The sequence below is a fragment of the Eumetopias jubatus genome, unplaced genomic scaffold, assembly GCF_037043125.1.
Source record: "Eumetopias jubatus isolate StellerSeaLion01/CBP00866 unplaced genomic scaffold, mEumJub1_p1.0 scaffold_15, whole genome shotgun sequence".
NCBI classification, from domain to species: Eukaryota; Metazoa; Chordata; class Mammalia; order Carnivora; family Otariidae; genus Eumetopias; species Eumetopias jubatus.
In genome coordinates this window covers 87,704,651-87,731,247 of record NW_028274821.1, presented here as the reverse complement: position 1 = coordinate 87,731,247, position 26,597 = coordinate 87,704,651, and the positions used below count along the sequence as shown (strand labels likewise).

At 51.3% G+C, this 26,597-nt stretch overlaps 2 protein-coding genes and 1 non-coding gene across 3 annotated transcripts; 2 read left to right on the top strand and 1 right to left on the bottom strand.

Moving 5' to 3' along the window:
• Positions 1–290: 290 nt before the first annotated feature.
• TRNAR-UCU (transfer RNA arginine (anticodon UCU)) lies at positions 291–381 on the top strand. The gene is given in 2 exon segments: positions 291–327; positions 346–381. It is a non-coding gene; the product is annotated as a tRNA-Arg (tRNA).
• Positions 382–5,436: 5,055 nt separating this feature from the next.
• On the bottom strand, positions 5,437–15,289 carry COQ4 (coenzyme Q4). The gene is made up of 7 exons (XM_028107945.1): positions 14,958–15,289; positions 14,741–14,875; positions 13,551–13,647; positions 12,911–13,013; positions 7,147–7,276; positions 6,517–6,610; positions 5,437–6,027 (listed from the first exon to the last, which is right to left on the bottom strand). Exons 1-7 carry the CDS (start codon positions 15,025–15,027, stop codon positions 5,853–5,855), a joined length of 804 nt encoding a protein of 267 aa, XP_027963746.1. The 5' UTR covers positions 15,028–15,289; the 3' UTR covers positions 5,437–5,852.
• A 114-nt stretch (positions 15,290–15,403) lies between these two features.
• On the top strand, positions 15,404–26,288 carry TRUB2 (TruB pseudouridine synthase family member 2). The gene is made up of 8 exons (XM_028107955.2): positions 15,404–15,561; positions 16,101–16,232; positions 17,821–17,895; positions 19,028–19,089; positions 20,231–20,312; positions 22,897–22,969; positions 23,501–23,637; positions 24,395–26,288. Exons 1-8 carry the CDS (start codon positions 15,453–15,455, stop codon positions 24,718–24,720), a joined length of 996 nt encoding a protein of 331 aa, XP_027963756.1. The 5' UTR covers positions 15,404–15,452; the 3' UTR covers positions 24,721–26,288.
• Positions 26,289–26,597: the final 309 nt, after the last annotated feature.

The window sequence follows — 26,597 nt, the reverse complement described above, 5'->3', positions numbered from 1 at the left end:
GTCCCGCGCGGTACGCTGGGAGTTGTAGTCCGCGCTTCGCAGCCCCGCCCCGCCGCGGAGAGCCCCTCCCCCGGGAGGGAAGGAGACCCGCGGGCTGGGTCTGGGCCCAGAGCCCGCAAGCCACTGTCATTCGCACGTGGTGGGGAGCGCCCCCGCCCGCAGCGTGGGCGGAGAATTCGGAGTCTGCGCGCAGAGACGGGCAAGGCTCCACAAAGGCCAACGCCACACCTAGAAGAACGCTAAAAGGGCCGTGTAGGCAGGGAGGTGAGCTGAGGGAGGTTTGAGTAGCCGGCTCTGTGGCGCAATGGATAGCGCATTGGACTTCTAACCGATCCTGGTGTGGTGATTCAAAGGTTGTGGGTTCGAGTCCCACCAGAGTCGAATTTTGATAGCTCCTCCCTCACTTCCATGTGGATATTTTACGGCCTCCAGTACCTTCACATGGTTCAGAAGATCTGCAGACTTGAGGCTGGCACGTCTGCATCTGGGACAGCGATAAACGTGACGTCAGGATTAGTGCCTAGGTAACCTTTCCCATCCATGGTATCTTGTAAGCAGTCTGGCACACCTGGTGGTACAAAGGGCACGGATCTGAAGACCTGTACCTAACTGGCCTCTGATCGCTCTGGACCTTGGAACAAAGCAACTGGCTTCCAAGCCTACGACCGGATTTGTCATGCCACCTGCCAAGTCCTGGGTCATTGCCAGCTTCCCAGTCCTGTGTGGCTCTGGGCCTCTGAAAACTTGGTACCATGATAACCAAACATGTTGGGCATGCACAATTGCCACTTATCCTTGTATTTATTTTTTTTAAGATTTTGAGAGAGAGCGCGTGAGCGGGGGAGGAGCAGAGGGAGAGGGGCAAGCCCACACTCCATGCTGAGCCTGGAGTCCAACATGGGGCTTGAGCTCACAACCCTGAGATCATGACCTGAGCAGAAATCAAGAGTCTGTGGCTCAACTGACTGAGCCACCCAGGGGCCCCACCACTTATCCTTAAGTACATCCCCTAATTCCTTAGTCCAGGAAGAAGTCCTTAAAGGGGAGAGGGGCAGTTTTCAGGGTCTAGTCATAGGGATTAAAAATGAAATTTTGGTCTGAGAAGTACTTGGATTTATTTCTTCCAGAGTATAGAGTGCATCCTTTTGGGGAACCTAGGTAAATTAAAGCTCCACCTCCCCCGTCGCTATTACATTCAAGAGGCAGTGTGGTGCAGTGGTGATGGGCTTCTGCATTGGCATCCAACAGATATGGAACAGCTTCTCTGCTGAAAGTTCAAAGTCTCTTCTTATATATAAAAATGAGGACATACTAGTAGTGCTCAAACCTCACAGAGGATGAGTTAGTGTTTGACTTATTTTATTTATTATTGTAGTTTACAAGCTTACCACAAAGCACATGCAAAATCTAGACATGAAGATTACCTCTGATTGGGGCGCCTGGGTGGCTCAGTTGGTTAAGCGACTGCCTTCGGCTCAGGTCATGATCCTGGAGTCCCGGGATCGAGTCCCACATCGGGCTCCCTGCTCAGCAGGAAGTCTGCTTCTCCCTCTGACCCTTTCCCCTCTCATGCTCTCTCTCTATCTCATTCTCTCTCTCAAATGAATAAATAAAATCTTTAAAAAAAAAAAAAAGATTACCTCTGATTATGTCCACAGGGCTTACCTTGATAAATGTTTGCTGAATGAATGACAGGGAGAGTGAATTGGAGGCTCTGACTTGATCCAGGCCAGGATCCACAGGTATAAACATGATCATTTCCACATTATCTGCTGAGGTCATATATAATGTGGGCAAAGGAGAGTTTGGAAGATGGCACTGGTGACCAGCCCCGCTGGTCTCCACCCAGCCTGGTCACAACAGTGAAGCCAAAGCAGTACTCCACCCAGACCCTGGGCCTGGCCTGAGGGGGAGATGTGCGGGGACATAGAGGTAACAAAACAGTCTGTCTTCAAATTGCTTACAATCTAGTTGGACACAGAGAGGAAAGTGGAGATTAGATCACTAAATAGGTTGCCCCTCACCAAGTGCTCACCATACTTCTGTCAATACCCACCACACGTTATTATGACTTGTCTTCTTTGCTTTCCAGTCAGGTACATCTGGGTTGCACCCCTAGCACCACCTGAGGCACTGGGCAAATCACCTCTCCTCATGGAGCCTTGGTGTCCTCATTTTTTAAAAAAGATTTTATTTTTAAGCAGTCTCTACACCTGACATGGGGTTTGAACTCACAACCCCAAGATCAAGAGTCCCATGCTCTACAGACTGAGCCAGCCAGGTGCCCCCTCAGTGTCCTCATTATAGAATGGGGATACAGTCATCATGGTCCCTGCCTCCTGGGGCTGGGTATGGACTCAACGAGATGATGCGCGTCAAGCTCTCAGCACATGGCGGGCATGTCAAAGGCCCTCAGCTGCTATAACCACTCAACTCCGAGAGGGCGGGGATGCAGCTGTCTCCATCACTGTGCGACCCCCAGCATTTGGCCTACACTCAGAAGGTATTTGGGAAATAAGCAGAGACTAGTGGGCTTGTGCGTCAGGATACACACACAGGGGGCCGTGTGGTGGAAAATGTGACTGGAAAGGTCTTTGTGTGCCAGGCTGAGGAGTTTATCCTGGGGGCAGTGAAGAGCCACTGAGGGTTCCTAAGAAGGGCAGGAGCTGGGTGCTATCATTTGTGGGACAGGCTGAGCTTAGGCTGACCTCACAGTGGGCTCCTTTCCACTGACATGACCCCCATCTCCCCTGCATTGGAGAATTAACATCAGCATCAGCACTTAAACCTCCAGGCTTGCCCGATGAGAGACCGACATTTGGACTCACTTGGAGGCACTAAAGTTCCCCAGGGGACTGAAGTGGCTTGGCCCCTGGCACACCATGGATGCTTATCCTGTAGATAATGGTTACATTGGGCATTAGGACCTCTGAACTATAGAAGTCCTCCCACGCTGGGTGTGTGCAAAATAAACACCTCTGGCTTCATTGTGTACATGGTGACTTCAGAGAGCTTGAAGGACCTTCCTGGAAAATGACAGTTTCTACTTCCTAAACACGGACTATGTGCTAAATCACTACACATGCATAATGGCCCTGCTGTGGGATAAGTATATACTCTCCCCATGTTACAGGTGGGGAGAAAGAGGCTTAAAGGGTTGACGGGACTACTGCAAGGGTGCAGTGCTGGTCAGGGCCAAGGCCAGGGCCAGGTCTGTATGTCCTCAGAGCCTGTGCCCCCAAACATTGCTTTGAGGCTTGCTACAAAGGCTTTTATCAGGCAGAGGGAAAGGGAGCTTTCCCCGAGCTACCAGGAGAGGAGTCAAGACCTGTGTGTCCCAGAACAAGCTCCCCAAACTTGAGACCCCCGGTCTTCACCATGAAGTGAGGTTGTTGTGGGGTTCTCTACTCCGGGCTTAGCGCCCACTCTTTCAACTAATGAAGCAGCAAGCCCCTACTGTGTGCCAAGCACTATTCCCAACAGTGAGGGGAAAGAACAAGTTTCCCTGACCTCCTGGGGCTGACAGAGAACTCATAAATAAAATGAACAAATAAGATAATTTCAGAGTGGTAAGTGCTAGAAAGAAAAGAAAGTGACATGGTGTGGTGCAGCAAGGGGGAGGGCACTTCTTCAAGTGAGTGGGCAGGACAGGCTTCTCCAAGGAGGTGCCATTTGAACACAAATGTGAATGACAAGTAGTTGACCATGTGATGACCTGGGGACAGAATGCTATTCCCAGAGATAGAAAGAAGGCCAACATAGTTTATTGAGGTGAAGAATGAAGTTTCTAGGTAGAAGTTGAGAGAGACTTATGGGCTTTGGTAAGAACTAAGGAAGGGGCACCTGGGTGGCTCAGATGGTTAAGCGTCTGCCTTCGGCTCGGGTCATGGTCCCGGGGTCCTGGGATCGAGCCCCGCATCGGGCTCCCTGCTAGGCAGGGAGCCTGCTTCTGCCTCTGCCTCTCTCTCTGACTCTCATGAATAAATAAATAAAACATTAAAAAAAAAAAAAAAGAACTAAGGAAATGGTAGCTCTTGCCAGTAGAACTTTTTTCCAATCACGAGTTGGTGGCAAAAATGCCACCTTAAGATCTGGAGACCAGGGGTGCCTGGGTGGCTCAGATGGTTAAGTGTCTGCTTTCAGCTCAGGTCATGATCCCAGGGTCCTGGGATCGAGTCCCACATCAGGCTCCCTGCTGGGCGGGGAGCCTGCTTCTCCCTCTTCCTCTGCCTCTGCCTCTCTCTCTGACTCTCATGAATAAATAAATAAAACATTAAAAAAAAAAAAAAGATCTGGAGACCAGACTCCATTCCCAGCTAATCATGATGCCCAGTGCCCATCTCTCCAATGCTTTAAAGGCTCAGGGTTATTCAGGTACCAAGTGGCTGGAGCAGGTGAAGTCCCCAGCTGGGCAGAGAAGGCATTCTGTGAGTCTGACCTTTTCCCCCAAACTTGGTACTGTTGACTTTTACTGATGTGGGGGTAGAGGTGCCTGGACTCTGGAAAGCTGTGGAAACATGACAGATCTGGAAAGGTGGCCCATACTGCAAAGATGGATTAGGTCTGGAAAGCTCACCCCAGTCTCCTCCTCTTTCTGCAGAAAATCAAAGAGCTCAGGACAAGGCTTCCCTTTTGAAAAGGCCCTGGATCCAAGGTAGGCCTCCAACCTCCCACTTCCGTCACTGGGAGCCCTGGGCTGGGATGTGGTTGGCACAAGGTAGGCTGAGGCACTGGTTGGCAATGTGGGGCAGGTTTCAGACAACCCCTGGTTCTAGTCCCAGCTCTGCTCCTATTGCCTCATTAGTAAAACAGAATAACACATCTCTTTGGATTGTTGAAAGCAGCAATGCAATAACGTGTGCATCTCAACTGCTTAGGCACATAGTACAGCTCTAAAACTGTAGCCCTTATTATGGATAGGGAAACTAAGGCATAAGAAACCCACCCAGGAAGTCTTGTGGCATGTGTTCTAGCTACTTCAGGCAATTCCTTGCCTATCTCTAGGCCTTAGTTGTCCTATCCACACAATGGGGAGCTGGCCCCCCAAAACTCTAAAGGCTCTGCCATCTTGAGAGTGTTTCTGGTTCTAAATCCCAAGACAGGGCTAGCCACTCTTGCAATGGTACTTACACCCCTTGGCCCTGACCCAGAGAATATGCCTGGGTGCCACTCCAAAATGAACCAGCAGTTCTCTTCCCCTTTTCCTGATGATGAAATGGGCTGAAAAGGGGAACAAACTTGCCCTAAGTCCCTCTGCTGGAAAACAATGGAGGAATTGGGAATTTGAATCCCAGTCTGTCTGACTTCAGACCAAAGGAAAGAGGACAAGTAGCTGAAGCTCAGGCTGGAGGGGATGTCTGTCCTTGGTGCTCAAGGGCCCAAAGCTGCCAGAGTCATGGGGAGCACTGGGCAAAGGCAGGAGAAGCGGACACTTGGTCTGATGGCAGACTTTATTCAGACAGTGGAGACTCACCTGCCCCTTCTCAGGTCTTGGAAACTGGTATAGCCCTTCCTCCTGGAGGACACCCAGCCTGGCACCCAGAAAACCCTCATTGGCAGGGATGGGTCCAGAACAGGAGTAGTGGACCTGAGACACCCCAGCACCAGGCTGGACGACTGATTCTCACTCACATGTGGTGATCTTTGGGCAGCTCCTGGCTCTCCTGGGAGCTCCAGTGCCCTGCATGCTCCCTCCTGGGGTGGTCCTCAAAGCCACTCAACAGTGGTTATGACAAATTACGATAAATGAAGGGTCCAAGGGTCAGTGTTGAAAGAAAAGGAACAAAGGTAATGGCCAAAGAATCGTCCGCCTCAGGGGAGGTTGGGTGGTGGTGTGGGCAGTGGCTCAGGGCCTACGCCAGGCCCCTGACATGCACGGTGGGGGGGTCTGTGATGCCCAGCTCCTCCCGTAGAGCCCTCAGGGGCTGCTCCCAGCGCCGCTCGTAGTACAAGTTGAGGACACACGGGGCTCTGCGCCCATTCTGAATTGCCCATGGGATCAGCTCTGAAACCAGCACTTGCAGGCTCCTGTGGGGCAGCAGAGGAAAAAAGACATAAGGTGCCCAGAAGTTGGTGTACATTTTCTCAGTCCTCACAAATACCTTAAAAAGAAGGTAGTTATTATCCCCATTAGCATATGAGGAAACAGAAACTCAGTGAGGTAAAATCTTGTGTCCAAAGCCACACGTTTTAAATATGCCAAAGCCCAGATTTAAATCAAGGGCTACCTAACTCCAGGAACTAACACTGGATTTGCTGCCCCACCCCCTCAATTCCGTGTTCTGACCCAACACTGGGGCCTGGCCCGGGAGACTGTAGAGTCCTGTGAAACATCCAGGCTTCACTCACTGCCCTGGAGACCCTGTGCCAGGCCAGTTGCACCCTCCTGCCCCATTCTTTCTACTCTGGCTTCTTGGAGAACCATTGGGGCTGCTCAGGAAGGCTGCATGCTTGTCCCATTTCCTGGATCCTGGTTCCTCTGAGCTCTCCCGAACCCCTCACCACTTGAGAACTTACTGGGCACTGAGTCGGATTGGTCCAAAGAGGGCACCCAGGATGCACATGGGCAGGCCGGTCTGGACAGCCTCAAACCACTTCACCACGATCTCCCCTGGGGGGGCAGGGTGAGAAATGGGGTGGGAGGTGAGAAAGGCCCAGGGAGAGAGGCCATGGTGCTCCTGGCAGAACAGAGCAAAGCATCTGCTCCTCTTTGATCTCTGTCGGGTTGGCCATGCCGGTCCTGGCCCATGCTGGGCCTTAGAGCACTTGGCTTGGGGTGAAGGTGAGGGTCCAGGAAAGAGCAGGAGGTAATGGCTGGGAAGGAAGCCTGGGGTCAGAGTGCACAGGACTCCAAAAGCCAGGCTGAGAAGTCTGGGGTGGTTCCTACAGGCCTTAGGGAGTTGTGGAGGGTTTCAGAGCAGGGAGCCCTGATGCTTGGATGCTGCTACATCAGCTTAGGAACCACAGAGGCAGTGGGATGGAGAGGCGATGCGTGGCACAGATGTTACCAAGATGTTCAGAAAGCAGAAAATGAGGCACTGAGCCGGCTGGCTAGTGTGTGACAAATCCGGGTGGACAGGCTGGCTGCAACACCCCACCCCACCCTGCCCAGCCCCACTCTCAAGGCTGCTGGGGGCTACCACTCACCCAGGATGTTGGTGGGCATCCCCAGCAGGGTGTGGAGCATGTCATGAATCTCCCGGTACCGCTGGATCACATAGGCTAGCTCCTCATCGTCCACGAATCGGGTGGGTGCTCGGGTATCTGGGGAGACCCTCTGACAACCATGAACCTCCCCTAGATCTCTTCCCAACTGTTCCCAAGGCCAAACTGGCCAGCCTCTTCTTGATTGTCAACCACTCCCACCAAACTCATACCATGGACTATTTCTGTCCATACCTGCCAACAGGGGAGTCCTCGGGTAGGGAATATGGTGGCACTAACACCCCCATGGGCTACCCACACATGTCCAAGGCTGTTGGAATTTATGGCAAAGCAGCTTCTGGCAGGAGGGGGAAGCGACTGTTGTTTAAGGGGATAAGGTTTCAGTTTTACAAGATGGAAAAGCTCTGGAGGTTGGTTTCACAACAATGTGAATATATTTAACATTACTGAACTGTCCACTTAGAGATGGTTAAGATGACAGCTTTTTTTTTTTTTTTCTTTAAAGTAAACTCTAGGGGTGCCTGGTTGGCTCAGTTGTTAAGCATCTGCCTTTGGCTCAGGTCATGATCCCAGCGTCCTGGGATTAAGCCCTGCATCAGGGTCCCCGCTCAGCGGGAAGCCTGCTTCTCCCTCTCCCACTCCCCCTGCTTGTGTTCCTTCTCTCACTATCTCTCTCTCTCTCTCTCTCTCTCTCTGTCAAATAAAGTAAACTCTACCCCCAACGTGGGGCTAGAACTCACAACCCTGAGATCAGGAGTCACACACTCTTCCGACTGAGCCACCCAGGCACCCCTGAGATGGCAACTCTTACGTCATCTTACCTTAAGTTACACCATATTATGTTTTTTTTAACAAGTAGAAATAAAACGGAGAGAAAAGGGAAAAAGAAGTTTCCAGGGCCCCTGATACTTTCTTTTTTAAAGATTGAATGGGGGGGGGGCACCTGGCTGGCTCAGTTGGTTGAGCGTCTGCCTTCGGCTCAGGTCATGATCCTGGGGTCCTGGGATGGAGCCCCGCATGGGGTCCCTGCTCAGTGGGGAGTCTGCTTCCCCCTCACCCAAATAAATAAAATTTATTTATATACTTGAGAGAGAGACAGAGATGGTGTGTGCACACACAGGGGAGGGAGGAAGAATCCCAAGCAGACTCCGGGCTGAGTGCGGAGCCCAACGGAGGGCTCGATCCCAGGACCCTGAGATCACGACCTGAGCCAAAACCAAGAGTTGGACACTTAATTGACTGTGCCACCCAGGTATCCCTAATTTTTTAAAGTAATCTCTACACCCAACATGGGGCTTGAACTCATAATCCCAAGATCAAGAGTTGCATGCTCCACCCACTGAGCCAGCCAGGTGCCTGGGCCCTGATCCTTCACATGAGCTGCTCCCAGCCTCGAGTGCTCTCCCCCACCACCCGCAGCTTCACCTTGACAATTCCTACCTGTCCTTTCTGACTCGCCTTAAGTGTCCCTGCTGTAGGGAGGCTGTCCGTGACCTTCAGACTGCTAAGGTCCACATTACGGTCTCTTGCAGCATCCCGTGCCTTGTATTGTGATGTGCATCGTATGTGCCCCTCTTCTAGACCTGGACTTTTCAGTACAGCAGCCACTCACTCCATGTGGCCACCAAGCCTAGAAATGGGACAGTTCCAACCTAGCTGTGCCGTAGTAGGCATAAAATGCACACTGAGTTTCAAAGACTTGGTGTGAAGAGAACAATGTGAAATCTTAGTAATTTAGAACTATCAATTACATGTTGAAATGATAGTATTTTCAGTACACTGGGTTAAATAAAAGAGGCTATTAAAGTTAATTGCACCTGTTTCTTTTTGCTTTTACTGAAGTGGCTAACAGCAGACTGGAAGTGACCTATCGGCTTGTGTTCGCTTTCTGTGAACAGTGCCATAGTGGCCTTTCAGCTGCACATGGCTGCTGGCTGCTTTGTTCACTGTTCTATCTCCAGGGACTTTTCTACCCCAGGAAGGGATGAACTGACCCTCTCTGATCCACCCACTGCCTCTGTGAGTCCTCAGCAGCACCCATGCAGAATGGGAGCAGCCTAGTGTTCCTGTTCCCAAAGCATGATCTCAGCCTGTCCAGAGGCCAAAGGATTTGACATCTTCATTGCTTTGGGGCTACTGGCTCAGGGCCTTGGTCTGTGTCTGTGAGCTCCCTGGGTTCCGGTTCCTAATTTCTTCTCTAGGGAGTTCTACGTGCTGTGCGAAGCTGAGGGTGATCAGAGTGATAGCAATTATATTTATTGAGTACCTACTATGTGTCAGCACTGTATGAAGTCCTTTACATATATCATCATAAGGCATCCTTATGACCCTCTGGAGGTAGATACTTTAGGAGCCTCAGATAAAGGTAAGAAAAATGAGGTTCAGAGAAGTAACTTGCCCAATATCACACAGCTAATCAAGTGGCTGAATCAGGATTTGAAAAAAGTCCACTGGATTCCAAAGCCAGTACCTTTTTTTTTTTTTAAAGATTTTATTTATTTATTTATTTGACAGAGAGAGACACAGAGAGAGAGGGAACACAAGCAGGGGGAGTGGGAGAGGGAGAAGCAGGCTTCCCACGGAGCAGGGAGCCCGATGGGGGGCTCGATCCCAGGACCCTGGGATCATGACCTGAGCCGAAGGCAGATGCTCAACGACTGGGCCACCCAGGCGCCCCCCAAAGCCAGTACCTTAATATCATTAATTATAAGCCATGTAAGTGCCCTGGAAGATAAACATTAGGTCCCCTGACCTCAGATAAGGAATATGAGGCTCAGAGAAGTCAAATGATTTGTCCAGGGCCATAAAGCTGGGAAGAGAGGTAGGATTCTAATTCAGGCTACCCTTAACTCCAGAGCCCAGGCCCATAATCTTAATACCACAAGATGACCATACCCCCTACCAATGACAGCCTCAGGGAGGGTGGCCTCACCTTGAACTTTGATCTCAATCTCTGCTGGGACAAAGGTTGTTCCTTCACATTCTGTGGGCTGCTGGTTTCAGTGCCCTACAAGTGTCACAGTCTCTATGGCTATTGTCACAACTAGGGCTGAGACCGGGCAGGGTGCCCAGGGAGGTCCTGGCAGTCCCATCCCCTCCACAGCAACAAGATGAAAGGCTCTGGGGACTTCAGAAGAAGGCGGCCACCCTGGTGGGTTTCCCATTGATGAAGTAACTTGCTTCCTGGTGACATCTGAGGAGATGGTGGAAAATGGGGCAGGATCAAGTGTCAGGAGAGTATGGGGAGCAGATTATTATCTCAGGAACAAATAATCTAATATATTTTTTTAAGATTTTATTTATTTATTTGAGAGAAAGAATGAGAAAGAGAGCACATGAGAGGGGGGAGGGTCAGAGGGAGAAGCAGACTCCCTGCCGAGCAGGGAGCCCGATGCGGGACTCGATCCCGGGACTCCAGGATCATGACCTGAGCCGAAGGCAGTCGCTTAACCAACTGAGCCACCCAGGCGCTCCAGGAACAAATAATCTTCTAGAGCAGTAGCTTCTCAGCTGTCCACCAGGGGATATTTGCAATGTCTGCAGAGATTTATGGCTGTCATAACTTAGTGGGGGTGCTACTAGCATCTATGTAGAGAGGCCAGGGATGCTGCTAACCATCCTGGAAAGCACCGGGCAGCCCCTACAAACAAAGAATTATCTGTTCCTGGGGCGCCTGGGTGTCTCAGCTGGTTAAGCATCTGCCTTCAGCTCAGGTCATGACCTCAGGTTCCTAGGATCGAGTCCCGTGTCAGGCTCCCTGCTTAGCAGGGAGTCTGCTTCTCCTTCTCCCTCCTCCCAACTGATGCTCTCTTTCTCTCTCTCAAATAAATTAAAAATAAATAAATAAATAAATAAAAGAATTATCTGGCCCGAAAAGTCAATAGTGCTGGGGTTGAGAAGCCTAGTTCTAGAGCAACCCGCAGTGGGCTGGAGAACTACTTGACAGAGCTTCTTGTTGGTGAGATGTGTGTATACGGGGATGGAGGGGTTGGGACAGGGAAGGTGTCCCAGCTGTATCCTAAGGTCCTTTTATAAATCACGTCATGTTACTAGCCTACTTGAAACCCTCAATGTCTTCTATTGCTCCTGTTACAGAATATAGACTTCTTCCCATGGCTGGCAGGGTCTGGGCCAGCTCTCCTCCCAGCCACTGGCCATCTGTCCTCCACTCACTTTTCCTTTTTTCAATTTCCCTTTTTTTTTTTTTTTTTAAAGATTTTATTTATTTCTTTGTCAGAGAGAGAGAGAGAGAGCACAAGCAGGGGAAGTGGCAGGCAGAGAGAGAGGGAGAAGCAGGCTCCCCAAAGAGCAGGGGGAGTCCGATGTGGGACTCGATCCCCAGACCCCAGGATCATGACCTGAGCCGAAGGCAGTCGCTTAACCAACTGAGCCACCCAGGCGCCCCATTTTTTTGTTTTTTTGAAGATTTTATTTATTTATGAGAGAGAGAGAGAGAGCGCACATGTAAGCGAGACAGTGAGAGCAGGGGGAGCGGCAGAGCAAGAAGCAGACTCTCAGCTGAGCAGGGAGCCCGATGCGGGGCTCGATCCCAGGCCCCTGAGTACATGACCTGAGCTGAAGGCAGATGCTTAACCCACTGAGCCACCCAGGTGCCCCATTTCCCTTTTCTTAAACACACAGGGCCTTGCACTTGCCAGAAGCCCTGTTCCTCCTCATCTCTCCTTAGGGCTGGCTCCTCCTCTTCCGAGTCTCCTCCGAGGGGCCTCCTGTGACCTCCCTATGGGAAGTGGCCACCTCTGACCCCACCTCCTTGTCCTCTCTCAGGATGTTGTTCTCACAGCACCATCTGCTAGAATGGAAGCTCCACAAAGGCAGGCTCTTTGCTGGTTTCATTCACTGTATCTCAATTACAGAGAACAGTGTTGTACATTCCAAGGAGTCAATAAATATTTGACCCGAATTTTTATATGAAATTTTTTCTTTTATTACTCGATTTCCTCCCCAAACCAGAATATTAGCGCCACAAGAGCAGGGTTTTGTCTGTCTGGCTCACCATTCTATCCCCAGCACCTGGAACAATGGGTGACAACTGGCAGATCCTGAACACATGAATGAGTTCCTCAGCAGCTGGGACTCTCCCCACCAGCTCCCGTCCTCCCTGCCTGGGACAGAGAGTGCCACAACCTGTCATACCCTGGGGAAAGCACTGACTCTAGAACATGAGTACATAATACAGCAATTAAGAGCATGATCTGGGGACACCTGGCTGGCTTAGTCGGTAGAGTATGCAATTTTTGATCTCGGGTTTGTGAGTTCAAGCCCCACATTGGGTATAGAGACAGACTTAAAAATAAAATCTTAAAAAAAAAAAAAGGCATGATGTGAGTATGAATACTGCCTCCATTCATACTGGGTGTATGAAATCATCAAGTTGCTTAAGTGTTCTGGGCCTCATTTCTTCATCTATTAAAGGGGATAATAATAGCACATACTTGGCAGGGAGGGTCAAGCATGAACCTTCCTGTTGGGAGGGTTCAACAAGATCAGGTATGAGCCTGGCAGCTGACACCCAGTAAGCGGCTATTGCATACTGGCCAGTATTATTGCTTGGAGTTCCTGACCCATTTGCCTGTCCCATAGAACATGACAAAGCCTTGGCACAAGAGACAAAAAACACACCTGGCCATGGTGGCCAATCAGGACTCCTCCTTCCTCAGGACATCACTCCCATGCCCTTCTCTGCCTTTCCTAGTGATTGCCAAATGCACAGAAGCTGGAAACTCACATTTACATCCAGGAAACAGAGATACTCTTGGCCAAGGGAGCCCTCAGGCAGACTACGGAGCTTGTCCAAGTCAAGGGTAGACAGCGAGATCCGGGGACGCTTCCTGCAAGGCAGAAGGAAGGGCTTAGGTACTGGGAGGGCAGCAGCAAAGGCAGGTGAGAGGCCAGCTAGAGCAAGGATTTGGGAAGTGAAGGGGCAGAGAGCAACAATGGGGACACAAATCCTATTGCAGGACGTGCTTCTGGCCAGGACAGTGGCAGGGACTGAGGAGACTACCACAAGCCAAGGTCATGGTTCCTGCCTGCAGTGGCATAATCTAGGGAGCAAGCCTCAGGTGTGATCAGGGTACTCACAAAGGACACTGCAGGGGAGTGGGGGTTACAGCTAGCCTGTTATGGGAGCTTAGGGAAGGCAGAGGGCCCTGTGGTGGGATCTGGGCTGAGGCCACCACATTGCACTACCCACGGGTCATCATAGTGTGTGTGTGAATGGCACCCACGGAGTTGGGCAGTGCCTAGCATGTGCAGCTCTCCATGGCCTGGGCATCAAGAAGAGCTCCCTAGAGGAACACAATGTGACTCCAGAGAGGTCAGGATCCCCAAAGAATATCCCCAATCCCCCAGGCACAGCTGGGACCTACTGCAGGATCTCAGCACCCTCTGGATCCTTCCTCATCTGGTCCCTGAGGACCTTCAGGGCACGGAGTCCTGTGGTCTCCCCCAGAACTGCGACCATGTCTGAAAGGAAAGAAATGGGGACAAATGGAAGATATGATGTTAGGTAAGTTACTGGACCCCATCCGAGCCTGTCTCCTACATGATAAACCAAAATCCTATCTACCTCTTAGTTACGAGGATTCATGTTAGACATTTAGCAAATCACCTGGCACACAGTAAGGGCTCAATATATGTACCTATAGTCATTATCATTGTATTAATCCAACGGGCTGAGATGGCTCTGGTTAGCACAGTGCTCTAAAGAGTTTATAAGTCACTTTTACACCCATTATTACAACGGATTATCATGCCTCCATTGATTACAGGCTTTGAATCAGAGTGCTAGGTTTGGGTTCAGGTGCAATCACTGTCTAAGGGAACTTGTGCAAAATGCTTCACATTTCCAAGCCTCAGGGTACTAATTTATGAAATGTGGAGAACACCTTTCTTACAGGGTTAATGTGAAGAAAAATCAAGAACATCGTGCATATAAAACATTTAGTGCAGTGAGCAACCGGCATTAGGGCTCAGTGAGCAGTTAGCACTGCCATTTCAATTGGCAGGAGTAATAATCCTTTCCAGACTTAGAATCCTGAGAATGAGAAGAGTCCTGTAGAACCCTAAGATGTTCCAGTCATACAACCAGCAAACATTTATTGAGCATCTGCTATGTACCAGGCACAATCTAAAACATGCTGATACAATTTAACAGGGCAGTCGGGGTGTCTGACCTCATAAACTTTAATTTTTATTGGGATGTTATAATTTAATGTATAACAAACTTTGTAAATCATCTATTTAGTACACAGGTTCTCAATGTGGCTGGATGACAGAATCTTCCGGTAGGTTGTTTATTTAAAAATGCTGGCCCTTCCTCCCCTCCCCAGGCTCGGCCTGATTCGGACTGAACCCAGGGTGGGCCCTAGACATCTGCATTTTTGTGAACCTTGCGCGTGATGATGGGATGCAGCCAGGTTTGGGAACCCCGACCTAGTCTATTCTCCAGTTACCCCTAGGGGACGGGTAGAGAGAGAGGTGGGCACCTGCCCAGGTTCCCCAGGCAAGGGCGCGCGCCGACCCCCCGCTGCCCTCCCGGGAGCGCCGGCGACCTTACCGTGGCGGTACGGGTTATAGAGAGCCATTCCGGCCGAGCCGGCGGCCAGCAGCGCCTTCTGCAGCGGGGAGGTGGGGATGTGCCCCGGGTAGAGCAGGCCGGCGGCGCCGTGGCGCACGCCTCGGAGCGGCACGTCTACTGGGCAAAAAAAAAAAAAAAAAGGCCGCGGTCAGACGAGCCTGGCGCCCCAGGCCTCCCTCCCGCCTCTGCCACTTGCCTGCAGCCTGCCCCCGGAGGCCGCCGAGTCGGCGGAGAGGGCGCAGGGCCGAGCGCAGCAGCGTCCCCATGGCAGCAGGCACCAGCCGGCGGCCGCGGGAAGAGTGTACGGGGAGGGCCGATGCCGCAAACCTCTCCCGCCGCGGAGCGCCCAGAAGGGCCTTTGAAGGAGGCACGGACAGGAGAGGGCCCTATCGCTAAGTAAGAGAAGAAAACCCAGGCGACCTGTCTACCACCTATTCCCACCGAAGCAAAATTCTCCCCATTTCCCCTCACTCCCAGAAAGGCTCCCCAAGTGATCCCTGCTCGGGGTTCAGCGTCGGGCACTCCTGTCCTCTCCTCCGTGCGTTTTCCCCCGAGGCCAATAAAGACGTGAACCTCTTCCGGCTGCGAAACGTGGCGGCACCCAGGGTCCGGACCACATTTGGGAGGGGGACCGGACGGCACTTCCGTTCAGGTGCAGCTCTCTCACCAGCCGGCGCCGCTGGCTTCGGGCATGGGGTCCCGCGGCCTGGCGCGGCTGCACGGGCTCTTCGCGGTCTACAAGCCCCCGGGGCTAAAATGGAAGCACGTGCGGGACACCGTGGAGTTGCAGCTTCTGAAGGGTGAGCGCTTCGAACCAGACCCACGATCCCGCTCTGGTTCTCCGGGAGTCCATCTCCGCGTCTGATCCTCCCGGCAAAATAAAGTCATGTGACCCAGTCCACTGGGCAGAGCGCTTTCCTAAGCATGTAATCTGTGTACTCCGTTACTCCTCACTTTCCCCTGCGTTCAGATGTCATAAGTAATAGAGTCAGAATTTGAACCCAAGGCTGTTTCTTTTTTTTTAAGGTTTATTTATTTATTTGAGAGAGCGAGAAAGAGAGAGAGAGATTACATGAGAGGGGAGAAGGTTAGAAGGAGAAGCAGACTCCCCACTGAGCAGAGAGCCCGATGCGGGACTCGATCCGGCGACTCCAGGAGCATGACCTGAGCTGAAGGCAGTCGCTTAACCAACTGAGCCACCCAGGTGCCCAAGCCTGTTTCTTAACTGCTGCTATTTGCTACATGGGCTTTCTCTTCTACATCTCCATACCTCCCTGTCCCATCTCCCCCAGGTGTTCGGACAGAATTGACCTGATGTCTTTTACCTTTGTGTACTCAGGTGTCAATGCTGGGAAGGCTCCTGCCCCTGAACAGCGTGTTCGTTTTCTGCTGGGCCCCGTGGGAGACGGTGAAGAGAAGGAGCTTACTCTGACCGCCACCAGTGTGCCCACCCTCACCAACCATCCGCTGGGTAAGGCACATTCAGGCAGGGGCCTGGGTGTCACTTCCCAGGCAGTTTCTGCCCAGAGTCAGTGTTCCAGTCAGTGCTCAGACTCTTGTCCCAGATGCTTGAAGGGCCACAGCGGGGATGGAAGTATTTGACCGGGAATTGGCAAATTTTCCTGGAAAGGGCCGGATAGCAAATATTTTAGGCTTTGCAGGCCCAGTTCTGCCATAGTAGTAGGGCAAAGAACCTGTAGGCAATATGGAATGCAGTGAACCTGGCTGTGTTTCAATAAAACTATGGAAAGTGACATTTGAGTTTCATATAATTTTCCTATGTCACAAAATATTTCTTGATTTTTGGGGGATCATTGAAAAAAAAGTTTAACTCATGGGCCATTAAAAAAAAACAGGCTTGAGAATTTGGCCTGTGGACTGTAGCTTGCTGACCTCTTTTAACTATTCTGGGACTCCAGATGCGAATTGAGACCCTCAGGTAGAAGTCCTAAGGTGGGAGTTTGGGGCTCTTGGGAAGGAGTGACTTTTTTAGTCAGCAAAGCTGCCCAAGAATGGAACTAGTTATAATGAGCTCCCTGTCACTATACAAGATTAGGAAGACTGAGGGGCTTGACCAGAAACCACTAAAATCCCTTTGGCAGTGATATTTATTGATTCTACAGTGTAGCAATAACAAGTATGATGTACCGAGGATCTCTTCTGTACTAGATACCATGTTAAGGTTTTACCAAGTACCATTTTATTAAATCTTCACCACAACCCTGTGAGGTGGGTCCTGTTCTCATTTCACAAATGAGGAAACTGAGGGTCAGTGTGGATATTAAGTAACATAGGCTGGATTCAGTAGGTGCTTAACCATCCCATATCCTTCCCCCAGATACCTCTTGTTCTGTAGAAGTATATATGTTTCTGGCTCATTGCTGCATGCGGTCTTTTTTTTTTTTTCTTTTTAAATAGCGTTATTGAGATATAATCGATACACAAAAACCCACATTTTAAAAATGGTTTTATTTTAATTTTTTTTTTAAGATTTTACTTATTTATTTGAGAGAGCAAGAAGGGGAAGGGGCAGAGAGAGAGGGAGAAGACTCCCTGCTAAGCAAGGAGCCCAGTGTGGGACTCGATCCCAGTACCCTGGGATCATGACCTGAGCCAAAGGCAGACACTTAACCAACTGAACCACCCAGGCGTCCCTCACTAGTTGTTTCCTGAGTGCCTAGTGAGTTCTGGGCTCTAGGGTTAGAACTTGGGACCCAGGCTCTGCCTTCAGTAACTTACCACCTCCATTTTCTTACTGGGGTGGCCAGGACTCTCTGCCACAGCTGAGTAGGAAAGTTGACTCCCAATGTTCTGCCCAGTCCCCTCAAAGCCTCTCACCAAGGGAATGATGATAGGCAGGGTCGCAAGCCCTTTTCCTGGGCCCGGGGACCTGAGGAAATGGTTCGAGGCCTCAGATTCCACATGGGGGCCTGAGAGTCCAACCTGATCCTGGTTTGGGCTCCATGAGGCTACATCCTAGGAATGAGGCCATGATGCAGGCTGAAGTCATCCTGGAGGCTGGATTCATTGAGCAGAGGGACTCGTTTGTTTCTTTCTAGTCTGCGGACCAGCATTCACCAGATTGAAGGTTGGCGTGGGACACCGGCTGGATGCTCAAGCGTCTGGGGTGCTTGGTAGGTGATGTGGTGAGCCCGGGGGTGCAGTGATACAGTCTCGGGAGAAGACCAGGGAGCTACCATGAACCCCACCCACTTCCAGCCTGACCGCCATTTCCTGCCGCTACCCTCCTCGCCTGCTTCCTGCCCCAAGTCTGGTCAGCCAGTGGAAGGGGGGATGGCGCAATTGCCCACTTTTATCAAGTGATTCCTGCATTCGACGTGCAGCATGAAGCCCTTCGTGCACATGTTTTCATGACAACAACCTTATTAGGTAGATTTTGATTTTATGGAGAAAAGAAGGCTCCAGGAGCTTAGGTGACTCGGTCTGGGTCATGTGGCTAGAGAATGCCCCTGTTCCAGGGAGCACAAACTGTCATCACTTGTGTGGGTTAGCCAAGCGTGTGACTCTGGCCCCACCGGCCAGGGTCTGAATGTCGCTGGAGCTGGACACATAAAGCCCTGAGTCAGGAGCCATCTGTGTCCCCAGGGTCAGGCGGTGGCCACATCCTCCGTGCGCGGTAGTCACAGTCCCCTTGTCTCACTTCCTGGGGCACAGGCAGGCAGACATGATGTCATGTTCCCTCTCCCTGCCCTCGCTCTCCAGGAGTGAATGGAGGGTCATTCTCTCCTCCAGCCAGAGGGAGAAACAGCCAGGAAAAGGCAGGCAGTGGCCACAATGCCCCTTTATTGGGCCCTTCCTTTGTGCTCACTTCTTCCTGTGTATTGCCTCAGTCTTCACAACACCCACAGGGATCAGACAGGATCTTGTATCCCCATTTTACGGATGGGGAGCTTGAGGCCCAAGGAGGCTAACGGACATGCTTAGAGCCACCCCAGGTTTGAGGGCAGGTCTGTGTGACTGGGGCCTGGTCACTTTCTTTGGAGTGCATCCCCCCGGGGCGCTTACTAAGGATCCAAGGCCCCTCCATGAGTCAGAGTCAGTACAAGTGGGTGGGCCCCGAAACCTACATTTTCGTATCTACCCAGGGGAGCTCACTTGCTCCCTGTAGAAGAAGCTGTCCTTGCCCTCTTGCTGGCTTTAGCAGCATCAGAGATGGAAGGATTCAGGTGGTGGTTGTGGGGGTTGGAGGTCCCAGGGAAATGAGAAGGGGGAGCCAGGTGTGACATCAGCCTGGGTGTCTTCCAGTGCTCGGCGTGGGACATGGACGCAGGCTCCTCACCAGCATGTACAATGCTCACCTCACCAAGGTATGGGGATGCTGCAGACAGCTTGTTTAGCCCCTTTCCCTGGGGCTCACTGGCAGGAATGTGAAGCTGAGAGGACTGCATGGGGGAACACCCAGGTCATCAGCCAGCGTTGTTTCATGGCCGTGTGCTGGGGGCGACTGTAAGGATAGCACGGTAATGACCGCTGCTGGCCTTGTTGCATGCCAGCCGCTCTTTGCTGAGCACTGCATGTGGACTCCCTCTTGGATGCCTCACATCCTCCCCGAAAAGTGGGATCTGCTGTTAACCCGCCTTACAGATGGGACCACTGAGGCACAGAGAGGGGATGTCATTTGCCCAGGGTCGTGCAACCTGTAAGGATTCGAACCTGGATTTGCACTTTAAACCTGGATCTGTCTGACCCCAGACCAAGACTGAGAGGTGGACGTCACCATCCAGGCATCAGGGAGCTTGCATCTGGGCTGGGGCTGTGGAATCTGGCACCATGAGAGGGGACAGAGGTGCTGCGTTAGCCTCCATTTTTAGTGGTTAAGAGCACAGATTCTGGAGCCAAACGGCTTCAGTTCAAAACCAGCTTCTCCCCTCTGCCTGCTGTGGGCCCCCAGGTGGATGACTTAACATCCGTGTTCCTCCATTTCTGCGTCTGTAAGGTGGGGGAGATAATAGTACCTCCTCCATAGGGTTACTCTGAAGATTAAGTTAGTAACTACCTGCACCATACTTAGCACAGTCACTGGCGCATGGTAAATGCTCAGTAAGTTATTACTGCTGCCGTTGTCATCCCTTCCTTGTGGCAGAGGCTGTTAGCTGCACAGATCATATTTGGAGGCTGGGGAGAAGCCGACAGGGTGCACTGGGAGGGGCCTGGCATGATAAGTTGTCAGGTCTGGCTGGAGAGAAGAGACGTGGAGGCACAGGGCGGTCATCATCCTTTGCGGGCAGGTGCTTTCTGTCATAGGGAAGTCTGGTGCCCTTCCCTGGGGGGACAGTGGGGTGGCTGGGTGGGGGCTGAGTGCCTGGCTCCCTGAGGGGAGACCTGAGGACCCCCCACCTGCAGTCTTATCTAGCAGGTTGGGGGTAGGAGGTGCTGGACATACCTCCCTCCTCAATGCTGAGGGCGAGCAGGGAATCTGACCCCATCTTCCCCTCCCCATCTCTGCAGGATTACACAGTACGTGGCCTCCTGGGCAAAGCAACAGATGACTTCTGTGAGGATGGGCGGCTGGTGGAAAAGTCAACATATGGTGAGAGCCCGCAGGCGCCCAGGGCCGTGGGAGGAGAGCGGCTATGGCTGCCTTTGCATTTGCTCTCCCTCGATTCCTCACCCCCACGCGGGCCTTGCAGCCCTCAGTGACTGCAGCACACTAAGTTTGGGCTGGCTGCTGGGGCTTTTGGGCACATCATTCTGTCTCGCAAGTATAATTGCCCGGTGCCTCCCCATCTGGCATAAATGTCACCTCCCCAGGGAAGCTCCACTTCATCCCCAGATGAACTAGATGGACTCTTAGAACAGTAATCAACTAATGATTAGTGATTCTTTTAAATTTGAGAGAGAGAGGGGCGCCTGGGTGGCTCAGTTGGTTGAGCAGCTGCCTTCGGCTCAGGCCATGATCCTGGAGTCCCGGGATCGAGTCCCGCATCGGGCTCCCTGCTCAGCAGAGAGTCTGCTTCTCCTTCTCACCCTCCTCCCTCTCGTGCTCTCTCTCTCTCATTCTCTCTCTCAAATAAATAAAGTCTTTAAAAAAAAATTAGAGCAAGAGCGAGCGTGGGGGGAGGGGCAGAGGCAGAGAGGGAGAGAGAATCTCAAACAGACTCTATGTACCGAGTGTGGAGCCCGACACAGGACTCAATCCCACGACCCCGAGATCATGACCCGAGCCGAAATCAAGAATCGGACGCTCAGCCGACTGAGCCACCCAGGCGTCCCATGATTAGTGATTATTTAATATCTGTCTTCCCACCACACTGTCACCATGGGAGCAGGGACCACGTCATTCCATTCCTGTGGTTACACACAGCGCAGAGCCTGGGACATGGGAGGTTCTTGTTGGTTGGGTGGATGGATGAAGAAGTAGGTGGGGGGGGTGGATAGATGGTTGGATGGCTCATTCCTCGCTTCTTACCCTCCCTATGTTCTAACACTTTCCATAGGATCTATTACATTTTCTTATTTGACAGATGTTTTTGGGCACCAACCATGTGCCAGGGTCTTGATGAACCAGATGGGGTCCCCAGTCTCAGTGAACTCAGTCTGGCAGGGAGAGCAAACACACACCTCTGTAATCTTCTAGACAGGATTAAGAACGGGGCAAAGTAACACTATATAATCTGTATATGTGGGTGTATCAGCATACAAAACATGTCCAAAGACAGTTACCAATTTGACACTCTGGTAGGGAAGAAGCCCGAATTTGGAGAAGGGGAGATGCTGTTAATGCTGATCTAAATTTCTTTCTTTCTTTTTTTTTTTTTTTAAGATTTTATTTATTTATTTATCTATTTGAAAGAGAGACAGAGAACGTGCATGCAGGAAGAAGGGGCAGAGGGAGATCTTAAGCAGACTCCACGCTGAGTGTGGAGCCCGGCGCAGGGCTTGATTTTACGACCCTGAGATCATGACCTCAGCAGAAATCAAGAGTTGGGTGCTTAACCCACTTAACCCAGGTGCCCCCTGATCTAAATTTCTTAAAGAAGAGGGGTACCTACTTAAGATCCTCTTCCTCTGTCCATTCTCCCTACGGGTACGAGTGTGCACGTGCTCTCTCTCAAATAAAATGAATCTTTAAAAAAAATAAATTTCTTAAAGAAGATTTATATGTCAATTATATAACTAAAAAATAATGTTAAAACCAAAGCAAATTAGAGACTTTTTTTTTTTTTAATTTATCTGAGAAAGAGCACAAGCAGGGGGAGCTGCAGGCAGAGGGAGAAGGAGGCTCCCCACTGAGCAGGGAGCCCGCTGCGGGGCTCGATCCCAGGACCCTGGGACCATGACCTGAGCCGAAGGCAGATGCTTCACCGACAGAGCCACCCAGGCACCCCAAACCAAAACAAATTCAATGCTTGGAAAGAGACTCAGGATGCAGGAAAAAGAAGTGACATGCTCCAGGAGGGCTTCCTGCAGGAGGCTGCATTTGAGCTGAGCTGGAAATGAGGAGGGAGGGGGCAGTGGTAGGTACATTTCAGATAAAACAATGGCATGAAGAAAGCCAGGGGGAGAGGATAAGAGGCCTAGGCTAGGCCCTTCCGAGCTGGCAGACCTTCGGTCACCACACCTGTGCCCAGAACTCTGGCCTTTGGAGCCAGAAGTTGGCACCTGCCCAGCTGGGCCCCAGGATCAGCCTCCTAGCAGTTTGTGAGCATCCTTGGGCTTGGCAGCTGCCTGCCCTAGTCACTCGGTGGTACCAGCAGGCAGAGCCACCCCCTTCTGCCATCTGTGTCTGCATTCAGACAGATGGCCCTCTCGCTCCCAGGGTCCCTGGCATAAAAGAACCCAGATTGGGGCTCAGGGAACCTGGCTTCGAATATTGGAGAAGTCATATGGCTTTGAGCCTCATTTCCATAAGAAACTGTTCTTAACTTGGAGTCTGTGAGCCCCTTAAAACTATCCTCACAATACTGAGTTCAGGCATAACTTTCTGAGACGAGGTTCTTGGGCTTTCATAAGAGTCTCAAAGGACTCATAACCCCCTAAATGGGAGCCCTGGATGCTCTGGGACCCCTCCAGTTTCCAAGGATGGGGTTGGTTTGAGGGAAGGGAGTTTGCCAGTTTGTTGTTGCCTGTCCTCAGCAGGCGCTCGTGTGCTGACCATCCCCTGGCTTTTCCAGACCATGTGACCAGAGAGAAGCTGGACCGCATCCTCGCCCTGATCCAAGGTTCCCATCAGAAGGCCCTGGTGATGTAAGTGGGGCCCAATCCACACTTTGCTGAAAGGGGCCCTTGAGGAGGTGCTGGAAGAGTAAGAAGTACCCACTGGGCTCCCTGTAGGCTCTGCCCACGCTGGGGCAGGTTCCATGGACCTTCTTTTTAGAGCCCGAAAGCAGCATGAACCAGCCCTTCCTTCCATAGCATGCAGGAGTGTTTCTTTGTGCCAGGCCAGCCCCTGGGGAGACCAAGGGGGAACAAGAGACCCCAGCTAGCCTCAGTGAGAGTATATGATTTAGTGGAGAGGGAAGCCAGGAACCCACATCATATGACCTAGAAGCAGGGGGCAGGAGCAGGCAGTAAGTGCTTGACCGGAAGCTAGGGAGACTGCAGAGGAGGGCAGAGCCTGCATTTAGGGATTGGAGGAGATAGAAAAAGGCAGCTGGAGGGGCAGGGAAGCTGGAAAGCGAAAGAAGAGCTTTAGGAAAGCTCTTCCTGAGTGGGGCAGGGCCAGGGGTAAACTGGACCCAGCTCCCCATCCCACGCCAGCCCCCTTTTGATCCCCAGGTACTCCAACCTGGACTTGCAGACCCAGGAGGCCTATGATATGGCTGTGAGAGGCTTGATTCGGCCCATGGGCAAGTCCCCAATGCTGGTAACGGGCATCCGATGCGTCTTCTTTGCGCCGCCGGAATTCCTCATAGGTACATTGCTCCAGGAAGTTGGAGCAGTGAGATGGGGCTCCTGGGTTTGGGGAATCATTGTGGAATGCCCTTGTAGACCCCAGCACATGCCCACCCTGATCCCTGCTGGCTAAGGCGCCAGGGGCCAGCTTCCTTCTCAGCCCCCGGCTGGACTTGGCCCATCCACACAGCACTCAGATCAAATCCCGTCCTATATGCTGCCAAGTTACACTTTGAAGCCAGACCTTAGCGAGAAGTTAATACTTAGTGGTTCATTTCCATTGCCTCGCAGTGTTTCACGTTGCAGTGGGCCATCAGACAGCACCCTCGTCTCCCCAGTCCCACCCAGCTCGGTCCCTCCCTCCTTTCTTCTCTCTTCATCTTACTAACAAGGGCTCTTTGAGTGCTGACCCGGACTCTCCCAATGATAAGCACCTTATGTACATTATCTCTTAAGATAATTTTACAGATGAGCCTTAAGTCTTAGACCAGAACAGCCTTCCGGAAGTTAACCTGTCCACAAAACTCCTGCAGCGGGGGGGGGGGGGGGGGGGGGGGGGGGGGGGGTGGTGTCTCTGATTCTGCAGGTCTGGGTGGAGCCCAAGATTCTGCACATCTAATCAACTTTCAGGGCTGGCCCATGAGCAAAGTCCTGGAGAGCTAAGGTCTTTCTCTAAGGTTTATCACACAGCCAAGAGGTATCACGGGTGTGGATTTAGATCCACAGATACCAGAGGCCATGCTCCCAACCTTCAGATCTGTTGTGTGTCCCTGGCAGAGGTACAGTGCATGCATGAGACACAGAAGCAGCTGAGGAGGCTGGTGCATGAGATCGGCCTGGAGCTGAAGACCACCGCTGTCTGTTCCCAAGTGCGGCGTACGCGGGATGGCTTTTTCACCCTAGACGATGCCCTCCTGAGGACCCAGTGGGATTTACACAGCATCCAGGATGCCATCCAGGCCACAGCTCCCCGGGTGGCAGCAGAGCTGGAGAGGAGCTTGAGGCCAGGGCTGGGCACACAGCAGCTTCCCGGTCCAGGCCAGCCCTGGGACTCCAGGGGGCCAAGCTCTGCCTTGGGGCTGGAGAGCTGTGCAGGGCCTTGAAAGGCCAGGCGGCTGGCGAGACAGTGAATAGATAAGAATTGTGCTGAGCTGGAACTGATAACTGCGCAGAATGCAAGAGGAAGGGAAGAACATGTGACATAAAACTCTGAAACTATAAGAAAATCAACAGACTTGACCCGATGGAAAAGGAGAAACTTCTATGTGGAGGAAAAGATGATAAAGAAATGATAAGACAGATAAAAATACTTGTAACACGTTTAAGAATGAATATCCAGGGGCACCTGGGTGACTCATTCGGTTTAGTGCTTGCCCTCAGCTTAGGTCATGATCCCAGGGTCCTGCACCCCTGATGAAGTCCCGCATCAGGCTCCCCGATCAGCGGGGAGCCTGCTTCTCCCTCTGCCTCTGCTTCTCCCTCTGCTTGTGCTCTCTCTTTTTCATATAAATAAATAAAATCTTCAAAAAGATTAACAATAAGAAAAAGATAAGAGAATTGGGCAAATGACATGAATTGTGCGTTTATACGTATAAAAAGAAATCCAAGTGGCCAATAAGCCAGAAATGATGCTCAACCTCTCTAATAATGAGAGACATACAGATGAAAATGATACTTTTCCTTGCCTTTCCAAACAGTAAAAAGAGAATATCCAATATTGGTGATGATGTGAGAAAATGGGCAGTCTGTGCTACTGGTAGGAAGGTACAACTTTGTAACCTTTTAGGAGTAACTTGGTAGTATGTGTCAAAGTTAAAAATACTCCTGCTCTGTGACTCAGCAGTTACAGTTTGAGGAACCTGTCTTCTGGCATAAGTTGCAGACAGTTGTAGGTACTTAGATGGTCATAGCTATAATGTAATAGTAATAAATAGGAGATGCCATTACCATCCATCAGTAAGGGACTGGTTAAATAAATATGGGGCATACAGGGTCAAAAGGCTCTATTCTAGGGGAGCCTGGCTGGCTCAGTCTGTAGAGCAAGCAATGCTTGATCTTGGGGTTGTGAGTTGAAGCCCCATGTTGGGTGTAGAGACTACTTAAAAATAAAAAGGCTCTATTCTAATACCCTCAGGGAAATGTTCAAAAACCAATCTTTTGGGGTGCCTGGGTGGCTCGGTGGGTTAAGCGTCTGCCTTCAGCTCAGGTTATGATCCCAGGGTCCTGGGATTGAGCCCCGCACTGGGCTCCTTGCTCTGCAAGGAGTCAGCTTCTCCCTTGGCCTCTCCTCCCCCTCGTGGCATGTGCATGCGTGGGTGAGCCCTCTCTCAATCTCTCTTGCAAAAATAAAATCTTCAAACATTTTTTTTAGCCATTTTTTCCTGCCAATTTGATTTTCCTAGGCTTTGGACACTTTGATCCCCTGTGGATGGGGTGTTTTTTTTGTTTTGTTTGTTTGTTTGCGCCTGGCTCTCTTTTAATCTCTATCCATGTGGATATTTTCCCACTCAGAACTTTTGGTTTTTGTGTTGTTTTTTTTTTAATTTTTTTTTTAAAAGGATTTTATTTATTCATTTGAGACACAGAGATAGAGAGAGAAGAGAAAGCATGAGCAGGGAGAGAGGCAGAGGGAGAAGGAGAAGCAGGCTCCTTGCTGAGCCAGGAGCCCGATGCGGGGCTCGATCCCAGGACCCTGGGATCATGACCTGAGCCGAAGGCAGATGCTTAACCATCTGAGCCACCCAGGCGCCCCAGTTTTTGTGGGTTTTTTTTTTAAGATTTTATTTATTCATTCATGAAAGAGAGAGAGAGGCAGAGGGAGAAGCAGGCTCCCAAAGAGCAGGGAGCCTGATGCGGGACTCGATCCCAGGACCCTGGGATCACGACCTGAGCTGAAGGCAGACCCTTAACCATCTGAGCCACTCAGGCGCCCCTCAGAACATTTGGGCTAAAAGGAGCGAGTTGGCCTCTGGCTAAGGTT